Source organism: Ictalurus punctatus, chromosome 27 (genome assembly GCF_001660625.3).
Source record: "Ictalurus punctatus breed USDA103 chromosome 27, Coco_2.0, whole genome shotgun sequence".
In the NCBI taxonomy this organism is placed as follows: Eukaryota; Metazoa; Chordata; class Actinopteri; order Siluriformes; family Ictaluridae; genus Ictalurus; species Ictalurus punctatus.
In genome coordinates, this window is record NC_030442.2 from 5,557,224 (window position 1) to 5,577,500 (window position 20,277).

At 38.2% G+C, this 20,277-nt stretch overlaps 1 protein-coding gene across 1 annotated transcript in view; it reads left to right on the forward strand.

Annotated features, from left to right (window-relative positions):
* The first annotated feature begins 371 nt into the window (after positions 1-371).
* Positions 372-20,277, forward strand: part of syt13 (synaptotagmin XIII) — a 20,896-nt gene continuing 990 nt past the window's right edge. The window contains exons 1-6 of the mRNA XM_017458365.3: positions 372-866; positions 6,681-6,888; positions 8,944-9,081; positions 11,191-11,510; positions 17,430-17,553; positions 20,253-20,277. The exon at positions 20,253-20,277 is cut by the window's right edge and continues 990 nt beyond it. Of these exons, the coding sequence (XP_017313854.1) occupies positions 693-866; positions 6,681-6,888; positions 8,944-9,081; positions 11,191-11,510; positions 17,430-17,553; positions 20,253-20,277 (989 nt within the window). The 5' untranslated portion in view covers positions 372-692. The remainder of the gene's footprint in view (positions 867-6,680; positions 6,889-8,943; positions 9,082-11,190; positions 11,511-17,429; positions 17,554-20,252) is intronic.

The window sequence follows — 20,277 nt, forward strand, 5'->3', positions numbered from 1 at the left end:
ATTTTTAAATGAGGTTTTCATTATTGTAAAGACCTGACAAGGAAAATGAAAAGCTACAATTATGGTCGTGCATAATTAACAGAACATTACTACATTCTACAGAAACAAATCGATTGTATAAATGATCGGTTTGAAACTGCATGGTTTGTATGAATGTTTTTGTCATTGTACATTGTACAGAAAGGTGTTCAAGGTTTCCATGCAATGAAAAAGGATCTGAAGAGATAGGACTCCATGAAGGTGATTTCGCAGAGCTCTGACGTCAGTGTGTGCGCATGCATGGATGTGCAGACACACACACACACACACACACACACACACACAGTCATATATTGAGGCCGTGGGAGTGTCAGTGACAGACTCATCTTTATTGAGTATGGCTCGTCAGTCCTCAAAGCCCTCCTTCTTTACCACCGCCCCCGTTTCTGTCCTTCTCTCTGTTCTCGCTCTCTGCTACCATCTGCTTGGCTGAGCACACATCATATAGCAGACGGCGCATCGCACACATATACATGCACACGTGGTGCTCCATCATCCCCTCTGTCCTTACGTTTCTCTTCTCTCCTCTAACTTTAATCATTTATTCTCTTGCTACTCTCATTATGAAAGCTCAGGATTAAAAAGGAGACATCCTACCTCTTCTATCTTTTTTTTTGTTCCTCGGCTCGTTTTTGGTAAATCCGCTCTGAAGGATGTTCGTTTCAGTTGCAGCAGTTCTTGGGGCGACCCTGGGTACCGTGTCCGGAGCGCTCACACTCTGCGGCCTGTCATTGCTCTGCAAGAACTGCAAGAAGAACAAATATGAGAGGGATGACAGCGCTGACACTGAGAGAGCAAAAGCCAGCATCTTACACACACTCACACAGGTAAGGTTATAGATATACATGAGAACATACTTAAACAAACAGAAGTATGTAAACATTCATTCAGCACATGAGTGTGCAGAATTTGGGTTTATTGGCCAGTTATGCATTTCAGAGACTTAACAGGACAGACTGAGTTAAATACAAACATTCAAAATCTTTCAACTTGAACTCCCTGAGCTGCTCAGACTAATCAATGCTTTCTCTGAAGAGTCTGAGAAAGGCTCTTCTGATCAGCTGCAGTTCTAATAACCCTTCACTGGATGAATCAGTGAGTTATGTATCCCTTCCACTCAAAATAGTTGAAAGAGAACATCACTGAGACAGGACTATTTTCAGACAAGCTAACTGATTCTTAATGAAATGCTTGCAGTGTTGAATTGCCTGTGACTGTAGTAATTAGATCTATTAAAAGCATGCATTGGCTTCATTACAGAATGATGCTTGCTATTTATAAATTTCTGGCTGTTAGTATTCACAGACAGCTTTGGCTCTTTGCTGTAATGGAGGCTGTAAATAGAAGAAGCTCTTATCATTTTAGACAGTACAGAAAATATCAAAGATCCAAGGAACACATGAGAGGCTTTGTCGCTACCCTGAGGTGTATGCTGGTTTCTCTCGTTATTTTCTAATGATTTCTCTCTGTTCACAGCTGTTTTTCTACTGTGGAGCGGTTTCCCTCTATTCCATCTGAATTGGCTCTTAGTGTTGGATGTGCACAAATGATACAGTCTTTCTTAATGTTTTTTTCCCTTTTTTTCTTTTAGTTTAGTTAAGGGTATTTAGATGCCTAAATGGGCTCTACCTTGATAGGGAAACACGCTGTGTAAGATACAATGGTGCAAAAGTGTAAGTATGGTTACACAATGGTATATCTTACAAAGATTTAGTGCTACATTTGTAAAAAAAAATTTTTTTAAATTCCTGAACTTAGTCCAGAACAGTTTTTACGTTTCCTAAATGGTTCTTGGAACGTTTTCTTAATGGGGAACTCTTTGTTCAGGGCTTCCTCATAGAACCTTTAAAGTTTTTTATTATGGGTGTACTATTAACATTATCATTTTTCTAGTAAACACATTTAAAAATAAAATGCTATCATTCATCCATATTGAATATCAGCCCAATATCAAACCATCAACACTAAGCCTCTTTCTGTAATGGCTAATGAGGTTGGACATAACATTTGAAGCTATTGAAAAATTTCTGTGTTGATTTGGTTGTAAGTTTAGGGTGGCTGTGACTCAGCTGGTAGAGCGGGTTGTCCACTAATCGTAGGATTGGCGTTTCGATTCCCGGCCCACATGACTCCACATGCTGAAGTGTCCTTGGGTAAGACACTGAACCCCAAGTTGCTCCCGATGGCAAGCTAGCGCCTTGCACGGCAGCTCTGCTACCATTGGTGAATAGGTGAATGGGTGAATGAGAACCAGTGTAAAGCACTTTGTAGAACTGCTAAGATTAAAAAAAAGTACTATATAGGTGCAGACCATTTACCATTATTATTTAGCCGAAAAATCCTCTGTGAAGTTCAGCTGATGAATTTTGTGTCTTGCTCTCAGAACAGATCTCTTTCTTGGAATGTTTCCAAACAGCTTGTTGTTATAGTGGTGACATTATCTGACTTGTGCAGGTTATAGCTGGTCTCTTTTGTGTTGAAGGCTCTTTGGTTTTCCCCCAGTGGTAATATGATGGGGTGCACGGTGGCTTAGTGGGGGAAGGAAACCAAAGTACCTATACTTACCTATAATCTATAATTAGACCACCTGGCCTGGCCATGCCTTGAATTAGTCAACTGACTAACAACAATTAGTCAATCTGTGTTACATCCCCTACCTCACACCTCTCCCTGCTGTAGAAATAATCCCTAAACCTCCTCCACACATACATACAAATAGGTATGAGGCATGTTCGCCTCACACCTCCTTGGTCAGGGGTTCGATTCCCACCGTGGCCCTGTGTGTGCAGAGTTTGCATGTTCTCCCCGTGCTGTGGGGGTTTCCTCCGGGTACTTTGGTTTCCTTCCCCCAGTCCAAAGACATGCATGGTAGGCTGATTGGCGTGTCTAAAGTGTCCGTAGTGTATGAATGGGTGTGTGAGTGTGTATGTGATTGTGCCCTGCACCCTGTCCAGGGTGTACCCCGCCTTGTGCCCGATGCTCCCTGGGATAGACTCCAGGTTCCCTGTGACCCTGAAAAGGATAAGCAGTATAGAGGATGGATGGATGGTAATATGATGAACTATAAAGGCATATAGCATGTGTGCAACCTCATATTTAGTCAAACGATAACAGTTTCTGGAGAATGAGAGCAATTCAAAAAAATCATTTGATGTTGTTATGAGAATAATATTTGCTAGACAAAAGACAAGCATTCTTCATATTATTTGTGTGGAAAAGCTCAATCATTATGTGTTTATTTTCTAAAATCTTTATTGTTAAGTTTCTTGAAAGATGTCAATAATTATGGAGTTGACTGTATTTTACTGCTTGCTTTGAGAGTCTTGAAGTCTGTCACAATTAACAAACCCTGACCAATTGTGCTGGATCATCCTGCTTTTCAAAAACCTCAGGCACACAAGCTGCTTTCTGAATAAATCTTGCTTATTTGGCCAGATTATTAGTTTGTTCTTCCAGGAGCCCATTTTCTAAAAAAATAATAGGTTCACTAAACAAACAACCGAGTCGCTGTTTGAGATTATATCCATTTCCACTGCACCTGGCTGTGTGTGTGTTTGTATGTGCATGTGAATATGAATCAGATGAGCCTATAATTAGACCACCTGGCCTGGCCATGCCTTGAATTAGTCAACTGACTAACAACAATTAGTCAATCTGTGTTACATCCCCTACCTCACACCTCTCCCTGCTGTAGAAATAATCCCTAAACCTCCTCCACACATACATTCTTGCTCAGCACTTACTCATACTTTATAAATCTGTGTTCATATGAAATCATCACACACCTTGCCACCTACACACTCACATACACATCACTAATTTGATCTATTTGCTATTTCTGAGTCGGTCTTAGTGTTGAGACTGTCAACGTATAGTCACGACTCACATACTCACATATGCACAGACGAGGCCTGTGTGTACATATTTCCGGTCGTGTACATACACATACAGATTTAATGATTTTGGTCCCTTTGTAAAGTGGACATAATGGTCTGGAGTCATGAATATTCATTCCCATCCAACAGTCACAAATGGTCTTCGGGATGGAAATTGAATATGAATATGTATTCATAGGGGGATGAAGAGAGAGGAAGAAGAGAGAATTCTTTAGTAGGGTGTAAATAATTCAGTGGCCTGTCTCTATATAACAAAGAGATTTGATAAAATCAGGAACAAGTGCCGAACATTACTAACATTTTTAGAAATATTCCACCTAGCATAATAAACAGCTTTTTGGTTTTTCACTGTTTTATGACAGATGGCTTCCCCTTCAGAAAAGATGTAGAACCGTTTTAGAAACCCAGACCCCATTAACCAAAAAAAAAAAAAAAAAATTAACCAAAAATCTTTGGGTGAATGGATATTTAATCATTTTGGTTGATGCCGAAGGGAGGCAAAACAAATTATACTGTAGATGTTATCATTATGTGGAAAATGCTTATTTAACATTTTGTGGCAAAACCAAAAATTAGTTAATGAAGAAAAAATCGGTTTCTCTACTGAGCTTCTGGAGTCTTTATAATAAAGTGCATTAAAAAATAATACATTGAACAGTTTATTGGGGTCTCAAAATATTCTGGAAAATTAGATTAATTCATTTTTAGATTAATTTTCCATAAAATATATAAAATGCATAGTCCTGGGAATATTAGTGAGGTGCTTGAAAACTATTAAATTAGGCTTTTAGGTCACTAAGATTGCATATTTTTGTGGGGTTTTTTTCTTTACATTGCATATAATAACAAATCATATGATTGGTGAATTGAGAATTGAATGTTGAGGTTATAATATATAATACATGGAAAATGTAATGAAAATAATTTTCTAAAAACAGCAGGAATATGATTTATTCTCATCTCATCTTAGATGCATTGAGCTGAGGGACAAGGGGAAAGAGTTTTTTATTGCAGGTGGATGTTTTATTGCATTTGTTATTGCAGGTGGATGTAGATTATAAAATGTAAATTTATTAGCATATGTTATCTATGTGTGTACTGCATCAGCATATCATTACTACACTGCCCTTTTCATTACTTTGTGTAGTATTTGAATTTATTAAAATGGGTCTATTATGTTCTTGAAATAGTGTTTTGGTTGGAATAATCTTAACACACTTAATGCTTTGTCTTGAAGTGGTGGAATTATGAAGGCCTGTGAAGAAACTTACTCCTGATTAAATCACATAATCATAGTATACCCTATGTTCAATTAAAATTTTTTAATGTTTTTTTTTTAACCTACAACCCCAATTCCAAAAAAGTTTGGACACTGTGTAAAATGTCAATCAAAACAGTGATTTGTAAATCTCATAAACCTGTATGTTATTCACAGTAGAACATAGAAAACATATCAAATGTTTAAACTGAGGAAATGTACCATTTTAAGGAACAAATAAGGTAATTGTGAATTTGATGGCTGCAACACGTCTCAAAAACGTTGGGACGGGGCAACAAATGGATAGAAAATTAAGTGTTACTAAAAAGTAAAAAAAAAAACAACAGAAGGTACATTTAGCAACTAATTAGGTTAATTTGTAGCAGGTCAGCAATATGATTGGGTATAAAAAGAGTATCTTAGAGAGGCAGAGTCTCTCAGAAGTAAAGATGGGATGGAATCTGGATAGAAGCAGATGTTGCTCTAAAACCTGTATATACCTTTCAGCAGTGATGATGCTTTTCCAGATGTGCAAGCTTCCCATTCCCTAGGCACTACTGCACCTCCATACCATCAGAGATGCAGGCTTTTGAACTGAGCGCTGATAAAAAGCTGGACGGTCCCTCTCCTCTTTAGTCCTCTTGAGTTTTGAGGATACGGCGTCCATGGTTTCCAAAAAGAATTTCAAATTTCGAACCACAGAACAGTTTTCCACATTGCCTCAGTCCATCTGAAATGAGCTTTGGCTCAGAGAAGACGGCAATGCTTCTGGATCTTCTGGTTCACATATAGCTTCTTCTTTGCATGATAGAGCTTTAACCAGCATCCATTACAGATTCATGCCTGTTTTTAATGCAGTGCTGCCTGAGGGCCCGAAGATCACAGGCATGCAATATTGATTTTCACCCTTGACTCTTGCGCACAGAGATTTCTCCAGATTCTCTGAATCTTTTGATGATATTATGTACTGTAGATGATAAGATATTCATAGTCGTCACAATTTTGTGTTGAGGAACATTATTCTGAAATTGTTCCACAAATTGTAGACTCAGTTTTTCGCAGATCGGTAAACCTCTGCCCATATTCACTTCTGAAAGACTCTATAAAAAAAGATACTCTTTTTTTTATACCCAATCATGTCACTGAATTGTTGCCAATTAACCTCCAGCTGTTTCTCTTTAGTAACATTTACTTTTCCAGCCTTTGGTTGCCTCATCCCAACTTTTTGGAGATGTGTTGCAGCCATCCAATTAAAAATTATCTTCTTTTTTTTCTTAAAATGGTACATTTACTCAGTTTAAACATTTGATATGTTCTCTATGTTCTATTGTGAATAACATATGGCTTTATGAGATTTACAAATCATTGCATTATGTTTTCTTTACATTTCACACAGTGTCCCAACTTTTTTGGAATTGGGGTTGTAAAATACCTACATAAAGTTTTTTTTCTTTGTTTCCTTTTCTTTTCATTTGGTTATAATTCAGTTCAGTGTGCAGAAATCTACAGAGCCTATTCAGCCACAGGCACTACTGAAGTTCCCCAAGATCTACAAACCTAAACCATCTGTAACATCACCTGCGGTTATGAACTACGGTGAAAATGCTGTGACCTCTGAGAAAGCTCTTGCTAAGCCTGACAGCTCTGATCAAGGAATGGAAAGAGATAAGGAGGTCACTGCTCTCCCATGTCAAGGTAAAAACTTCTCTAATGAAAAGTGAATATCATCTTTTTTGTGACATCATCATGTACTATAGCTGCTATAATATAGCATAATGATAATAATATATATCTTTCACACACATCATGCCTGTCATTTATCCACTCATTTATGGCACTGGGTGATATTATGATAACATTTAGCCATCATCTTATCTGTTTACTGCATTTGCCATGTATTGTATGGACAATTTCCACAGACAAGAATTTTCCCAGTACTGACTGAATAACCTGTTTATTTGATTATTTACCTGAAATTCATTAAGAATAGAAGTGCAAGGGTATTTTCAGTGTGGTATGAAAAGGGCATTAAACAATTAAAAAATCTGTATGCCGATGGTGTCTCTGATAGCTTTGCCAATCTGTCATCTACTTATGACCTCCCTGTGACACATCTGTTTCATTATTTTCAAATTTGTTTTGTTTCAAAAAGTTTTGTTTCTAGATGTTTTCCTAATTTCCCCTCTGCGCCTCCTGAACAGCCTTGGGAAAGCTTGTTTTCAAAGAATCCACGTCATAGAGGAATGATTTCTAAGATTTATGATTTTATTCTGGCGTTAGTGAGTCAAGTACCAAAATTAATGATGCATGGTAAATGGAGTTAGGAGTACACATAAGTGAAGAGTGTTGGGAACGTGCTATAGGTGGGATACAGTCTACCACTTCCTGTGCTCGTCTTGGGCTCATCCAATTCAAAGTTTTACATGGGGTCCATTTGTCTAAGTCGAGACTTTCTGTAATATATCCAGAAGTAGAGGATGGAAGTGTGATAAATGCCATGGCTCTCCCTGTTATTTTGGCCATATGTTTTTCTTTTGCCCTGGTCTCTATGGTTTTTGGACTGGTTTCTTTACTATCATGTCCACTATTCTCAGAGTAGATTTAAAACCTTGCCCATCGATTGCTATATTTGGGATTCCCGATGCCTCAGTTCCATTAAGCTCTGTACAAAAAGGTACGATTACTTTCACATCCCTAATAGCAAATCGTTCCCTACTGTTGCACTGGAAGTCTGCTAAATATCCATCCATCTCCCAGAGGCTAAAGGATGTGATGTTTTTTTTAAAACTCGAGAAAATAAAATATACACCGAGGGGTTGTACTGACAAGTTTTTTTTTGTTTGTTTGTTTTTATAAATGGCAACCCTTTATTTCATATTTTATGGCGTTACAGACACTTCCCACTTGAATATTTGTGCCTGTTGTGGGATTTTACAATATATACATAATCAGGTATGGATATTGGTTAGCTATGATGAGCCGGGGTGGGGTGGGAGTTGTGTGGGGGGAGGGAGGGGTTTGTTTGGTTGATTGTACTCTTTAATTTTGTTTTTCTTTTCTACACTAAGTATGTATGTATGTGTGTATATGTAGGTATAACAAAAATGAGAATGGTATTGTTGCTATGTGACAGGAAGTATGTTTTCTTTCTCAATAAAAATATTTTGGAAAAAAAAAGAAATGTAAACGTAGATGCTGAATTCCACTGATACATAATCAATAAAAAAAAAAAGATTATACTAGAGAATTTCACAACTACAACCATCCCAGGAACTACAGCTACTACAGCTACTACAGCAGGAACTACAGCTATCCCAGGAACACTAGGTTCAAGGCAGGAACATACCCTGAATGAGATGCCAGTCCATCGCAGGGTACCATATACACACATTAACAATTTATAGAATCCAAGCCAACTACTGGCATGTTTTTGGGAGGTGGAAGGAAACCAGAGGACCCACACAGATATGGAGAGAACAGAAACGCCACACAGACACACCACTGTATAAAGTGCTTTATGTTTAGATATTTAACTGGATCTTTGCCCACAGTGAAGGCTGATTCCTTCTGAATAAGCCTTTTGGGATAAATTGGGATAAGCCTGTAATGTATTCTTTAGCTTGCACTTCCAGAATGAAAATTCATACAGTTCATCATCAATCAATACACTAGACCAACAGAACAGATCGATAATCTCCCAAGAAACTTCTTTGAAACAGTTCATAAATGCTGTGTGTGGATTTCTCTCAGATTCCACGGATGAGACGCCCTGTGCTGTCGAGCAATCCAGCGCAATTCCAAGTAGCAGCTCTGTGCTGCACCCTAAACTGCATTTCTCCCTTCGCCTGCACACGGAGCGCAGAGAGCTGCACATCACCATCATAGAGGGTAACAACACACACACACACACACACACATATTTTGTACAGTATATTCATTACAAACACATTATGTTACATTACAAATCTTTTATGTACCAAGAATCCATATTATTAATTTTAGTGGCATATTACAGTTTAGTGACATATTGCAGCACATACAATAACATGTCCATGCATGTTCATGGGTTAAAACTACAAAACATAAATCTACAGTGGGGTCCAAAAGTCTGAGACCACCTTGGTATTATAGTTTTTATTATTATTATTATTATTATTATTTAAAACTGGAAATAAACAGAAAATTATAGAATTTTGAAAATTCTAAAACAACAAAGGAAATGTTTAACATCTTGACTATTGAATATCCAAGATGTTGCACAATTTCTAGGTCACGATCTCATTTTAAGCAAATTTGCAATATTGACCATGTAACTCCTTTGTATAAAAGGTCAGGTTTTCTGTACACTGGTGGATTTGATCTGATATGGATCATCAGCACACAGACTTGTGGAATCTGTGCTGTGTCAGCTTGAGTGTACACTGGCATTAAAGCAAAAAAAAAAAAACACACAAAAAAAACACTATACACCTTATAGCATTTCAGACCTACACACCTGTAAAAAAACAAAACAAAAAAACACATTTGTACCCTCCATACCTACAATGATAATGAAGCCTATACTGTTTTTCTAAATAAACCTGTTCACACTGATGCATATTTGCACACACTCTCACATGCACAACTCTAAATGCATTCTATTCATCTGATAGATTGCATCCACAATTTAGTGTTCAGCACTGAATGGAAAGTGTTTTGCAATGCAACGCTGTTGAAAAGGTCGCAGAGATACGCACATACTTAAATCATCAGACTAAAGGTTAAGACTTAATAATGGCATGACTGGAGCATGCTCATTAAATCTCCTTCTTTATTAAAGAACATTAAGGATAGAAAAATGTATTAAAATCACAGATAAAGCAAATGTGGTTTAATAGATATCTATTGCTACCTCAATTACAGTTTACAGTTACATTTATATAGTGCATTTCTAGACACTCAAAGCTCTTTACATAGTATGGTGGCTGGGGGGGGGGGGGGGGGGGGTATCCTCAACCACCACGAGTGTATAGTATCCACCCGGATAATGCGACGGCAGCCATAATGTGCCAGAACGCCCACCACACACCAGCTATTAGTGGAGAGGAGAGGAGAGTGATGTAGCTAATTCAGAAAAGGGCCAATGGGGAATTTTTAATGACCACAGAGAGTCAGGACCTCGGTTTAACGTCTCATCTGAAAGACTGTGCTGTTTTTACAGTATAGTGTCCCCGTCACCATACCACCCCGTCTGTGTGGGGCATTAGGCCCCACACAGACCATAGGGTGAGCGCCCCCTGCTGGCCTCACTAATACCACTTCCAGCAGCAACCTTAGTGTTCCCCAGGAGGTCTCCATTCCAAGTACAGGCTAGGCTCAACCCTGCTTAGCTTGGAAACCAGGCAAGAACTGCAGGGAGATATGGCTCTGACATATTATATCTGGCATACAATTAGAACTGTATTCAAAATGATGCATGGGCAGATGGTTAGATATGACTATCATATGGGTCAGAGGATTGATTAATGAATGATTAATGAATGTGGGAAAAATTAAGATGTAAATTTGCACTTTAACCCTGATAAGATACAATGTCACTATCAGTTGCTCCTGGTTTTGATTGCATCTTAATTGTTTTTTATTCTATATATATATATATATATATATATGCCCGCAGGCATACAATATTAACATTTTGGACATTACACAAAATTATATGTTATTATATATATCTAGTCATTATTAAAAGATTCTGTATGCTGTTGTAATGGCTGGGAAGGAGGGTTTTTACCTCTGGAGGCATTCCCAATTGGAATGTGATTGAAATTTTTAAAAACCTTTTGAAGGCCTACCATTATAATGCTGCAGTCATTAGTATACACCTTTAGGCAAAATTTTGATTATTCTTTTAATCTTTTCAAGAGCATTTCCAGAGCATGAATGAGCTCACTAAATCAACACTAAATATAAAAAAAAAAACAATGTCTTCTCCTTCTTCTTCTTTTGTCCTCTCTGCAGCGGAGCAAGTAAGCATGGAAACTTGTAATGAGGGCTATGTGTCAGGGTGTGTGAGTGTATTTGGAGAACAGAGGCTTGCCCAGACAGCAGTACGCAAGCTAGCATCAAGAGTGCAGTGGGGCGAGGCTATGGTGTTCTCCCTGCCCAGTAGCTGTAGTACAGAAAGCACAGAGAGCATGGAGGGAGAGGTGGCACTGACCTTACACATCTGCGACCGGTTCTCCCGGAATACTACTCTGGGCACTGTGAGATTCAAACTGGCAGATGTTGGTATGATGTCAGATGCTGACTGCTGGGTCAACTTGCAGCCACCAAAACAGGTGAGATATTACCTTAACCTGTATTTGTGTTTGAAATGAAATGACCCATTTTCAATTTTTATTAAAAGTGAATAAATACCCAAATGCCTAGCTCAAATTCTCTAACAAACATGAAATATCATGTTTTAAAAAAATCATATAAACTCACCAGCCACTTTATTAGGAACACCTATACACCTGCTCATTTATGCAGTTATCCAGTCAGCCAATCATGTGGCAGCAGCACAGTGCATAAAATCATGCAGATACAGATCAAGCACTTCAGTTAATGTTCACATTTAACATCAGAATGGGGGAAAAGTGTGATCTCTGTAATTTATTATTGATGCCAGACGGGTTCGTTTGCGTATTTCAGAAACTGCTGTTCTCCTGGTATTTTCACACACTACAGTCTCTAGAGTTTACACAGAATGGTGTGAAAAACAAAAAACATTGAGCGAGCGACAGTTCTGTGGGTGGAAACGCTTTGTTGATTTTATGCACTGTGCTGCTGCTACATGATTGGCTGATTAGATAACTGAATAAATGAGTAGGTGCACAGGTGTTCCTATTAAAGTTGACAGTAAGTGCATATTACGCATATAAAATATAAAGGTAAGGTATAAGTATGAAAAAATGTCAAATATGACAGAAATAAAATCAGATTTTTTCCTTATTTACTACACACACACACACACACACACACACACACACACACACACACACGAGAAATACCTCTAAGCGTGTATTTTTATAAAATCCAAAGTCTCATCACCTCATACAGGTGAACACAAATGACGGTTATTACTTGTAACACCTCATGCAAATGACCAAATGTGAGACATAATACTCTAATACTTTATAAACATGAACACAGCTAACATATATTAAAGCATCTTATGCTGGTAAATGTGTGAGAAAAGTTGCTTATACAGGCTGGCACATATTATTTTGCACAGGTGACAGATATGAATTAAAAACATCCTATACTGGTGAAAACAACTAACTGATATTACTCTAAGCCCTTTATACAAGTGAACCCAGGTAACAAATATTACTCTAATTACCTTATATGGGTAAACGCGGATAAGAAATATAACTTCAAACCTCATATACAGGTGTCCACAGGGGAAATATGTTTCTCTGATGAGCTTATATGGATGGTTAAAGGTGAGGGATATGTAGGTGATGTAAAAGTCTTATATAAGTGACAAATAGGTCACTAATGACCAGGCTTGGGGAGTAACGGAATACATGTAACGGCATTACGTAATCAGGATACAAAAAACTGGTAACTGAATAAATTATTACCGTTACAGTTGCATCAAAAAACAAAGGTACATTTAGTAAAAAATGTGAATACTATCAGTATTAGGAATTCAAAATCTTTTGACACATAACATAATATAGACAGCTGTTTGATTATAGTTCTGGTTCTCTCTCACCAGATAAATTTTGCACAAAGTTAATTTGGTAGAAATGAACACACATTGTTGTTACCCGCATTAGGGACAATGATCTTTATTATTATTTTTAACATTTTATTAAAGAGCACCTATTATGGTTTTGAAACGTGCCGAATTTTTAGGTCTCATACAGTAGATTTACATGCATCCAAGGTAAAAAAAAAACACTTTCATGTGCTCATAATTTAAACTGCAGCATTACCTTTTTCCCACAGCGTCAAAAACGACTTGTTAAATGATTCCTTCTAAAGGATTCACTCTAAACTCCTTTCAGAGAGCATACTCTTCTCTGATTGGTCAGATGTCCCAGTCTGTTGTGATTGGCCTACCTCTGTCAGCGTGTTTCAAAAAGGAAACGCCCACTACCATAACGAGTTTCAGCTCTGTCTGTCAGCGAGCAGCCGATGAAGACCAGAGGAGGGTTTTTTGTTACAACCCTATGTAGATTAGTACAGGAAGTAAGTCTGGAGTTACTGACGACTCGTTTCAGCTGTTCAGAATCGGTTCCTTCTTTTGGGAGTCAATAACTCTATTTGTCGTGCCCTTTGATTTTTGAAACTTTGCAGATTTTTTACATTCACAACCAGCTATTATAACACACTACATGCAGGGTAATATCTGAAAAACCATAACAGATGCACTTTAAAACAAATCCAAACATTGAACATGTTTTTAAGCTCTAAAATAAGCTCTAAATAAAAGTATTTTATATCACATTATTTTTCTCTTGACTTTATTTACATATGTGACCTTGAAGTAATCCAAAAATAATCATTACATTACTTTCATATTGTGATTACGTTCAGATGACATTTTTAATGAAGTAATTTGTAACTGTAATGGAATACATTTTTAAACTAACCCTCTCAACCCTACCAATGACTAATATTAGTTCAAAATAAAATGAAAATAAATAAATAAATAAATAAAAATTACGAATATTTCTCTAAAAACAGTATACTGGTGATAACTGTTAATTACTCTAAATTAATCTGGTGATGACAGATATTACTCTAAAAACCTTCCATTGGTAATCATTGATGACAGATATTACATTAAAACCTTATACTGATGGCCACCAGTGACAGATATTACTCTAATAACCTTATACTAGTGACCACCAGTGATGGATATTACTCTAACAACTTTATTATAATGATCACCGATGACAGATATCACTCTTAAAACCTTCCACTGGTGATCACTGATGATTATTTTAAAATCATTATGCAAATGATTACAAGTGAAAGATATTACTTAAAACACGCTATACATGTGATATTACCCTAAAATACTCTGTATGGGTGAACACAGGTAAGACATATTGCCAATACTGACATTTATCATTTGTTTAAAAATTGTTGAAATACTGAAAATAATAAGAGCTGAACTGAAACTGAATGGAACAAAAAGGTGGCTGCAGGTTCAGAATGTGTGAATTATGCCTCAAGGGTACTGTGTGTGTGTGTGTGTGTGTGTGTGTGTGTGTGTGTGTGTGTGTGTGTGTGTGTGTGTGTGTGTGTGTGTGTGTGTGTGTGTGTGTGTGTGTGTGTGTGTGAGCCCTTTAGAGACTTTCATAAAAGAGCATGAGTCTCTGAGGAATGAATATGTCAATTTGTGTGTCATGCTGAAATTCTAGGTCTGAATCTCAATAACATTCCACTACACCACACACACAACACATTACATTTCGATGGGTTTTCATGAACGTCACTATGATGTCAGTGCACATCAATTAATGTTGAATATATATAACACTTCTCATACATCACATTAGGCAATCACAACAGTCTAATATCTGAAGAAACAAGAAAACATGTAGTCCTACAGTCCATGTTATAATGCACAACACTGAGTCTTTCTCTGACCTTCCTGATGTCTATAATTAGCTTTAGATATGCTTTAGAATATGTTTCTCTTTATGAGTTATCCAATACACACAAACACACACACACACACACACACACACACATATGCACGCGCACACACACACACACACACACACACACACACACTCCTGTCTGATAGGCTGGTGATGGGCAGGGCAAGAGATCTCTATCTGCGTCATCATATATCCCAAAGGAGATTCTGCTTCAGCGTGTATGCGCACACATACACACACACACCCACACACACACACAGTAAAGTCTGAATTTTTTTTTGTCATTTGGTTTTATATACTATGTAAATATATACTATGTAATATATATACTATGTATATATTTATATACTATGTAATACTATATTGTTTTCACGCATAATTGAATTCTCATTCAATGAAAGTCTTATTTAATTGAATGTTATAATGTTATATCCAGCTCTATTGAGAAGATGTACAGAGCAACAGAATGGGAGAGATGAATGGGGCAGTTGTTCAAGGGCATCTGAAGGTATCTGTGAGTGTGTGACGCTATATATGACGCAGTTTCCTCTTGGCTCTATGGGCACCACTCTAAATAATTTATTTGTTAAAACACTAAGATGTTGCACACACAGTTACAGACACTTGAACAGATGGGAAAGTGGAGGCAAAATATCAGATCTCGTCTACACAGTACTACTCAGAGGCACGCATACACATATTAATACTGAGCTGGCTCTTTTTCAATCCATGGTGTGAGATGATTCATATTTCCTTTAGTGACAACAATATCACCAGGCGGTTGGTTGTTTTTGAATATACAGAGACTGTCCTTAAGAGACAGAATCACAGGCAGACAGTGAGAGAGAGAGAGAGAGAGAGAGAGAGAGAGAGAGAGAGAGAGAGAGAGAGAGAGAGAGAGACAGAGACAGAAATATGTAGGATGCATTTGATAAATTTGGGTGCTGGTATTGTTTGAGTCATGACCATTTTCATTAATGTAACCACTTGCCTCTGCTATACAACAGGCCTATTAAAGAAGAGTTATTATTGTGGTAATGTTATGCTGATATGATCCCTCTGCTTTGAATAAGATTCGCTCAATTTCACTGAACCCATTTCACTCAATTTCACTAAACCCATTTCCAATTGTGTTGCCACAGCTGTCAACATAACAGAATATTGCCCTGTAAACAAATATTTTATTCATTCATTTATCTTAATTATTAGTTTTATCCTAGAGAGGTTTTATATAGGCAGTGACACTGGATCCAGTGCCTAGCCCAGAAACACTGGGTATGGTGTGGGAGTAAACAGACATGTCAAGGAAAATGGCAGTGCTTTAAATTCATATATGGAGTCCCCTCCAAAAAGTATCAGCAAGGCCAGTTCTTTTGTTTTTGCTATACACTGAAGACATTTGGGTTTGAGATAAGAATTTCAGCTGTCATTTCCTGATATTTACATCAGGAATGTGTTAAACAACTTAAAGATATTGGAACATGTAACTGACAGGTGTTTCTTCTTGCCCGGGTGTGTCCTGTTAGATTGATTGTTTAAGCAATTAATAGCTCTGCATGTCTACTCTTGGTTTGAGCCCTGGGTTTCACCTGTGAAGACTGTATTTGTTGTTAAAAAGGAAAAACCAACATGAAGACCAGTGAGCTGAATATGGGAGAAAAGCAAGCCATTTTGAAGCAAAAGAAAAGAGAAAAGAGGAAAAGTCAATCAGAGCCATTGCACTAGCATTGGGCACAGCCAATACAACAATTTGAAATGTCGTGAAAAAGAAAGAAACCACTGCTGTATTACCAACCAGACATCAAACAGGTCAGCCAAGGAAAACAACAGCAGTTGATGGCGGAAACATTGTGAGAGCTGTGAAGAAAAACCCCAAAACAACAGTCAGTGACATCACCAACAACCTCCACAATGCAGGGGTGAAGGTATCACAATCCAATATTCAAAGAAGACTTTGAGAGCAAAAATGTAGAGGCCATACCTCAAGCTCACCACAGTTGGAAGAGTACAGGTATTCCTATAAAAGTGGATGGTGATTACAGTAATTAACCCCAAATTCATGCAATGTTATCCAAGCTACACTGTGCTACATTGTAACTTTTACTCCTCTACTTACCTTTTCCATCTGCTACCAGATACCAGATTGTGGAACTGAAGTGCATATTCTATTTTTCTCTTGGATGAGTCAGAGCAACTGCATGACATGCAATCCAACATGGACCAAATCCAATATTTTCCCTCCATAAAGTCCTTGCATAGTTTAGTGTCTAGTTTACTGTAGCATGACATATTATGAGTCTGGGAAATGTTATAATATAAAAAGGCAGATCAAATCTTTTTTTATAAAATATTTTGAGTGCTCTAATCAGTAGTGACATCATTAGTAAAATGAGTGACTAGGCATGCTACTTCCACCATAAATCCTAGATACATTTTTAGATCATATGTTTTCTTGCACATTTTACCTGTTCATCGTAGACATATGAACAGATGACATTTCTGTTTCATTTGTCCGTAAGTCTGGAAATCTTTTAAATAAATACTGTGGTATTTTGCACTGGTATTTTTAAATTTCTTTCTTTCACCTCTCAGATGGAAGTGCATTCAACGGGGGAGCTTTTGCTGTCGCTCAGCTACCTGCCTGCAGCAAACAGGCTGGGGGTGGTAGTAATGAAGGCACGAGGACTGCAGTCTGACAAACTTAAAGACACTATAGGTATACTATTTAATGTAAAGTCTAATTAATACTTTATCTCATGCAGCATTCAAGGGTTTGTTGAAAATGTTAGGACACTTTAACAAATGTATTGGAAAATATGATATGAATATGAAATATGAAAAATTATTTGCATGTGATAAGAAGATGCTGATACAATGGGATGTCCAGGATAGTGTTCTTTATGTATTTTAGGAAAAGATAGAAATGACTGCAGCAAGGATTTAGTGAACACTTTAGTGAAAATAACCAATGAAGTGAGGAAAAAGAGCTCATCTACAGTTTCAGAGATTAGGAATCCCTAAGGGCCCACTTGTGGTTCTTCTGACTGTGTAATGTGTTAACTTACCCTATATCAGATTTGAACTCAGGCCTTCATGTTTGGGAGAACTGAGCAAGCCACCAACCAATACACAGTAGACAGAACCCAAATGCAGAGAAAGTAAGGAGAATGAAAAGAAGAAATGAACACAAATTAAAGACCAACCAGAGTCTGATTCAAACTCTCAACCACCCAGTTGAGAAGCAAGTGCATTACCAATACACCATGGGGAGGGCTCCAATCAAAAGGCCAGCTATGCTTAAAAGGCAAACAAAACCAAAACCTAAAACCAAGAGGGGGGGCTAGGTTAAGAAGGTGTGGTAAACCCGGCACAGAAGAAGGACAGCGCTAGTTTTTTAAAATGATCAAAATATCCATCAAGTTTTTTGCCAGCCTAGACAAGGGCACAGCCCTGGGCTGGGCTGTTACAGGACCCCTGTACAGGAGGAGCAACTGATAGGAGACTGGGTTTATATAGGTTTATTTAAACTGCTAAGTTTATTCTCCAAACAACCATGAAGGGACCTAAATAGCATGGAGTGAGCTTTCGGGACTCCATGTAAAGGGGCAAATCCTTGGCAAAGAGCCAAACCCGTTGCCAGGCCAGAAGGAGGGCCTGGGCATCTGCTTCCAAACAGGGTTTCTGGGCTACAGAGGCGGTACAGAAGGAATTTCAGTCTTATCACCATGCCAGGTGGTAGTGTCACACAACTTGCTCTGCCATTGGGACCCTAACATCAGCTTCCTGCTATGGGAATATGGGAACAGACAGACTGGCTGATGGCCCTAGCAGCTGGCAAAAGACCATAACCGGCTACCAAACTGGGGTCCTCAGTTCAATACCACATCTGAGGGTTTTCCTACATGCTGCAGCAGTAGTCTTGTTGTCTCCTTGACTGGCAGGATCTTGGGCAGTGCAACAAATTTGCAGGCCTTAGAGAACCAGTTGTCCAGAGGTGTGACCATGGATTCAAAGGGATGGACAAAGTGTGGAGAAGTGCTGTAGGTATTCTCCTGGACTCCTTGTTCTCAGTGCAGACCTAACAGGCTGCCACAACAAATGGGAGCTCAGGATCTGAGAGCTGTATAACTGGGACCATGCTTGAGCTCCTCTAACACCTGGGCTTCTGACTTCCACCTCCTGGGCTTCTGATTGCCTTTTAGACTGCTTGGTAAGAGCAGTTAATCATGCTGCCATGGTGCTAATATTCCATATGAAGCATCAGAGGAAATTAGCAAAGCCCAGAAAGTGCTTTGGATACCACAAACCCCAAGAAGGTGTCTGACTAATAATGGAAAAGTGGTTTCTCCAATTTAACATAGAGATGATTCTCTAGGAACAACCACTTGTTCATCCATTGACCGACTATAAACAAGAAGGTCATCTAGATAGACAAACATGGCCAAGGGCCTTCCTCTGGACCTTGTTGATGTAACACTGGAAGATGGCCAGTGCCATTCATCAGCCTGAAGGGCATCACAAAGTAATAATTCCCCAAATAATTACCTGACAGAGTGATGAAGGCCGTGTTCTATTTGTTGCAATCCCAAACTGGGATGAGATAGTAGACGCCTCAAACACAGAAGTCACGAGGGGTAAAGGATAATAGTTCTTGACCATGACATTGTTTACATTTACATTGCATTACATTTATTCATTTAACAGACGCTTTTATGCAAAGCGACTTACAAATGAGAAAATACAAGTAAAGCGATATATCAAGCAGAGAACAATACAAGTAGTGCTACCATTCAAGATCCATTAATTGAGTTCCAGAAGAAGCAAAGTGCACAGAGTAGAGGTGTAAGTGCAATTTCTTTTTTTTTTTTAATGAGTTGGTCAGGTGTTCACGGAAGAGGTGGGTCTTTAGCTGTTTTTTGAAGGTGGTGAGAGATTCTGCGGTCCGGATTGAGGTCGGAAGTTCATTCCACCACTGAGGAACAGTTAGTTTGAAGGTTCTGGAAAGGGACCTTGAGCCACGCTGAGTAGGAACTACTAAGTTCCTTAGGCCCCAATAATCTATGCATTTACGAATGGTTTGAGTATGAAAATGATATATATCATATATCAGCAGATCTCAACCCAATTGAACACGTATGGGAGACAGCATTCTCCACCACTATTTTGAAAACATCAATTGAGGGAATATCTTTTGGAAGAACAGTGTTCATCCCTCCAGTACAGTTCCAGAGATTTGTAGAATTTATGCCAAGGCACACTGAAGCTGTTCTGGTGGCCCAACAACATACTACAACACTTGTTAAAATTTTTGTTTTGTCCCTCCTGTGTTTTGGGATTATGACAGCTCAAATGTGTAGATCAGAGGTTCTTAACCTTTTTGCAAGTGTGACATAACAGACCTGTCTTATTTCTCAGACCTGTCAGTGAAGCTGACTCTGAA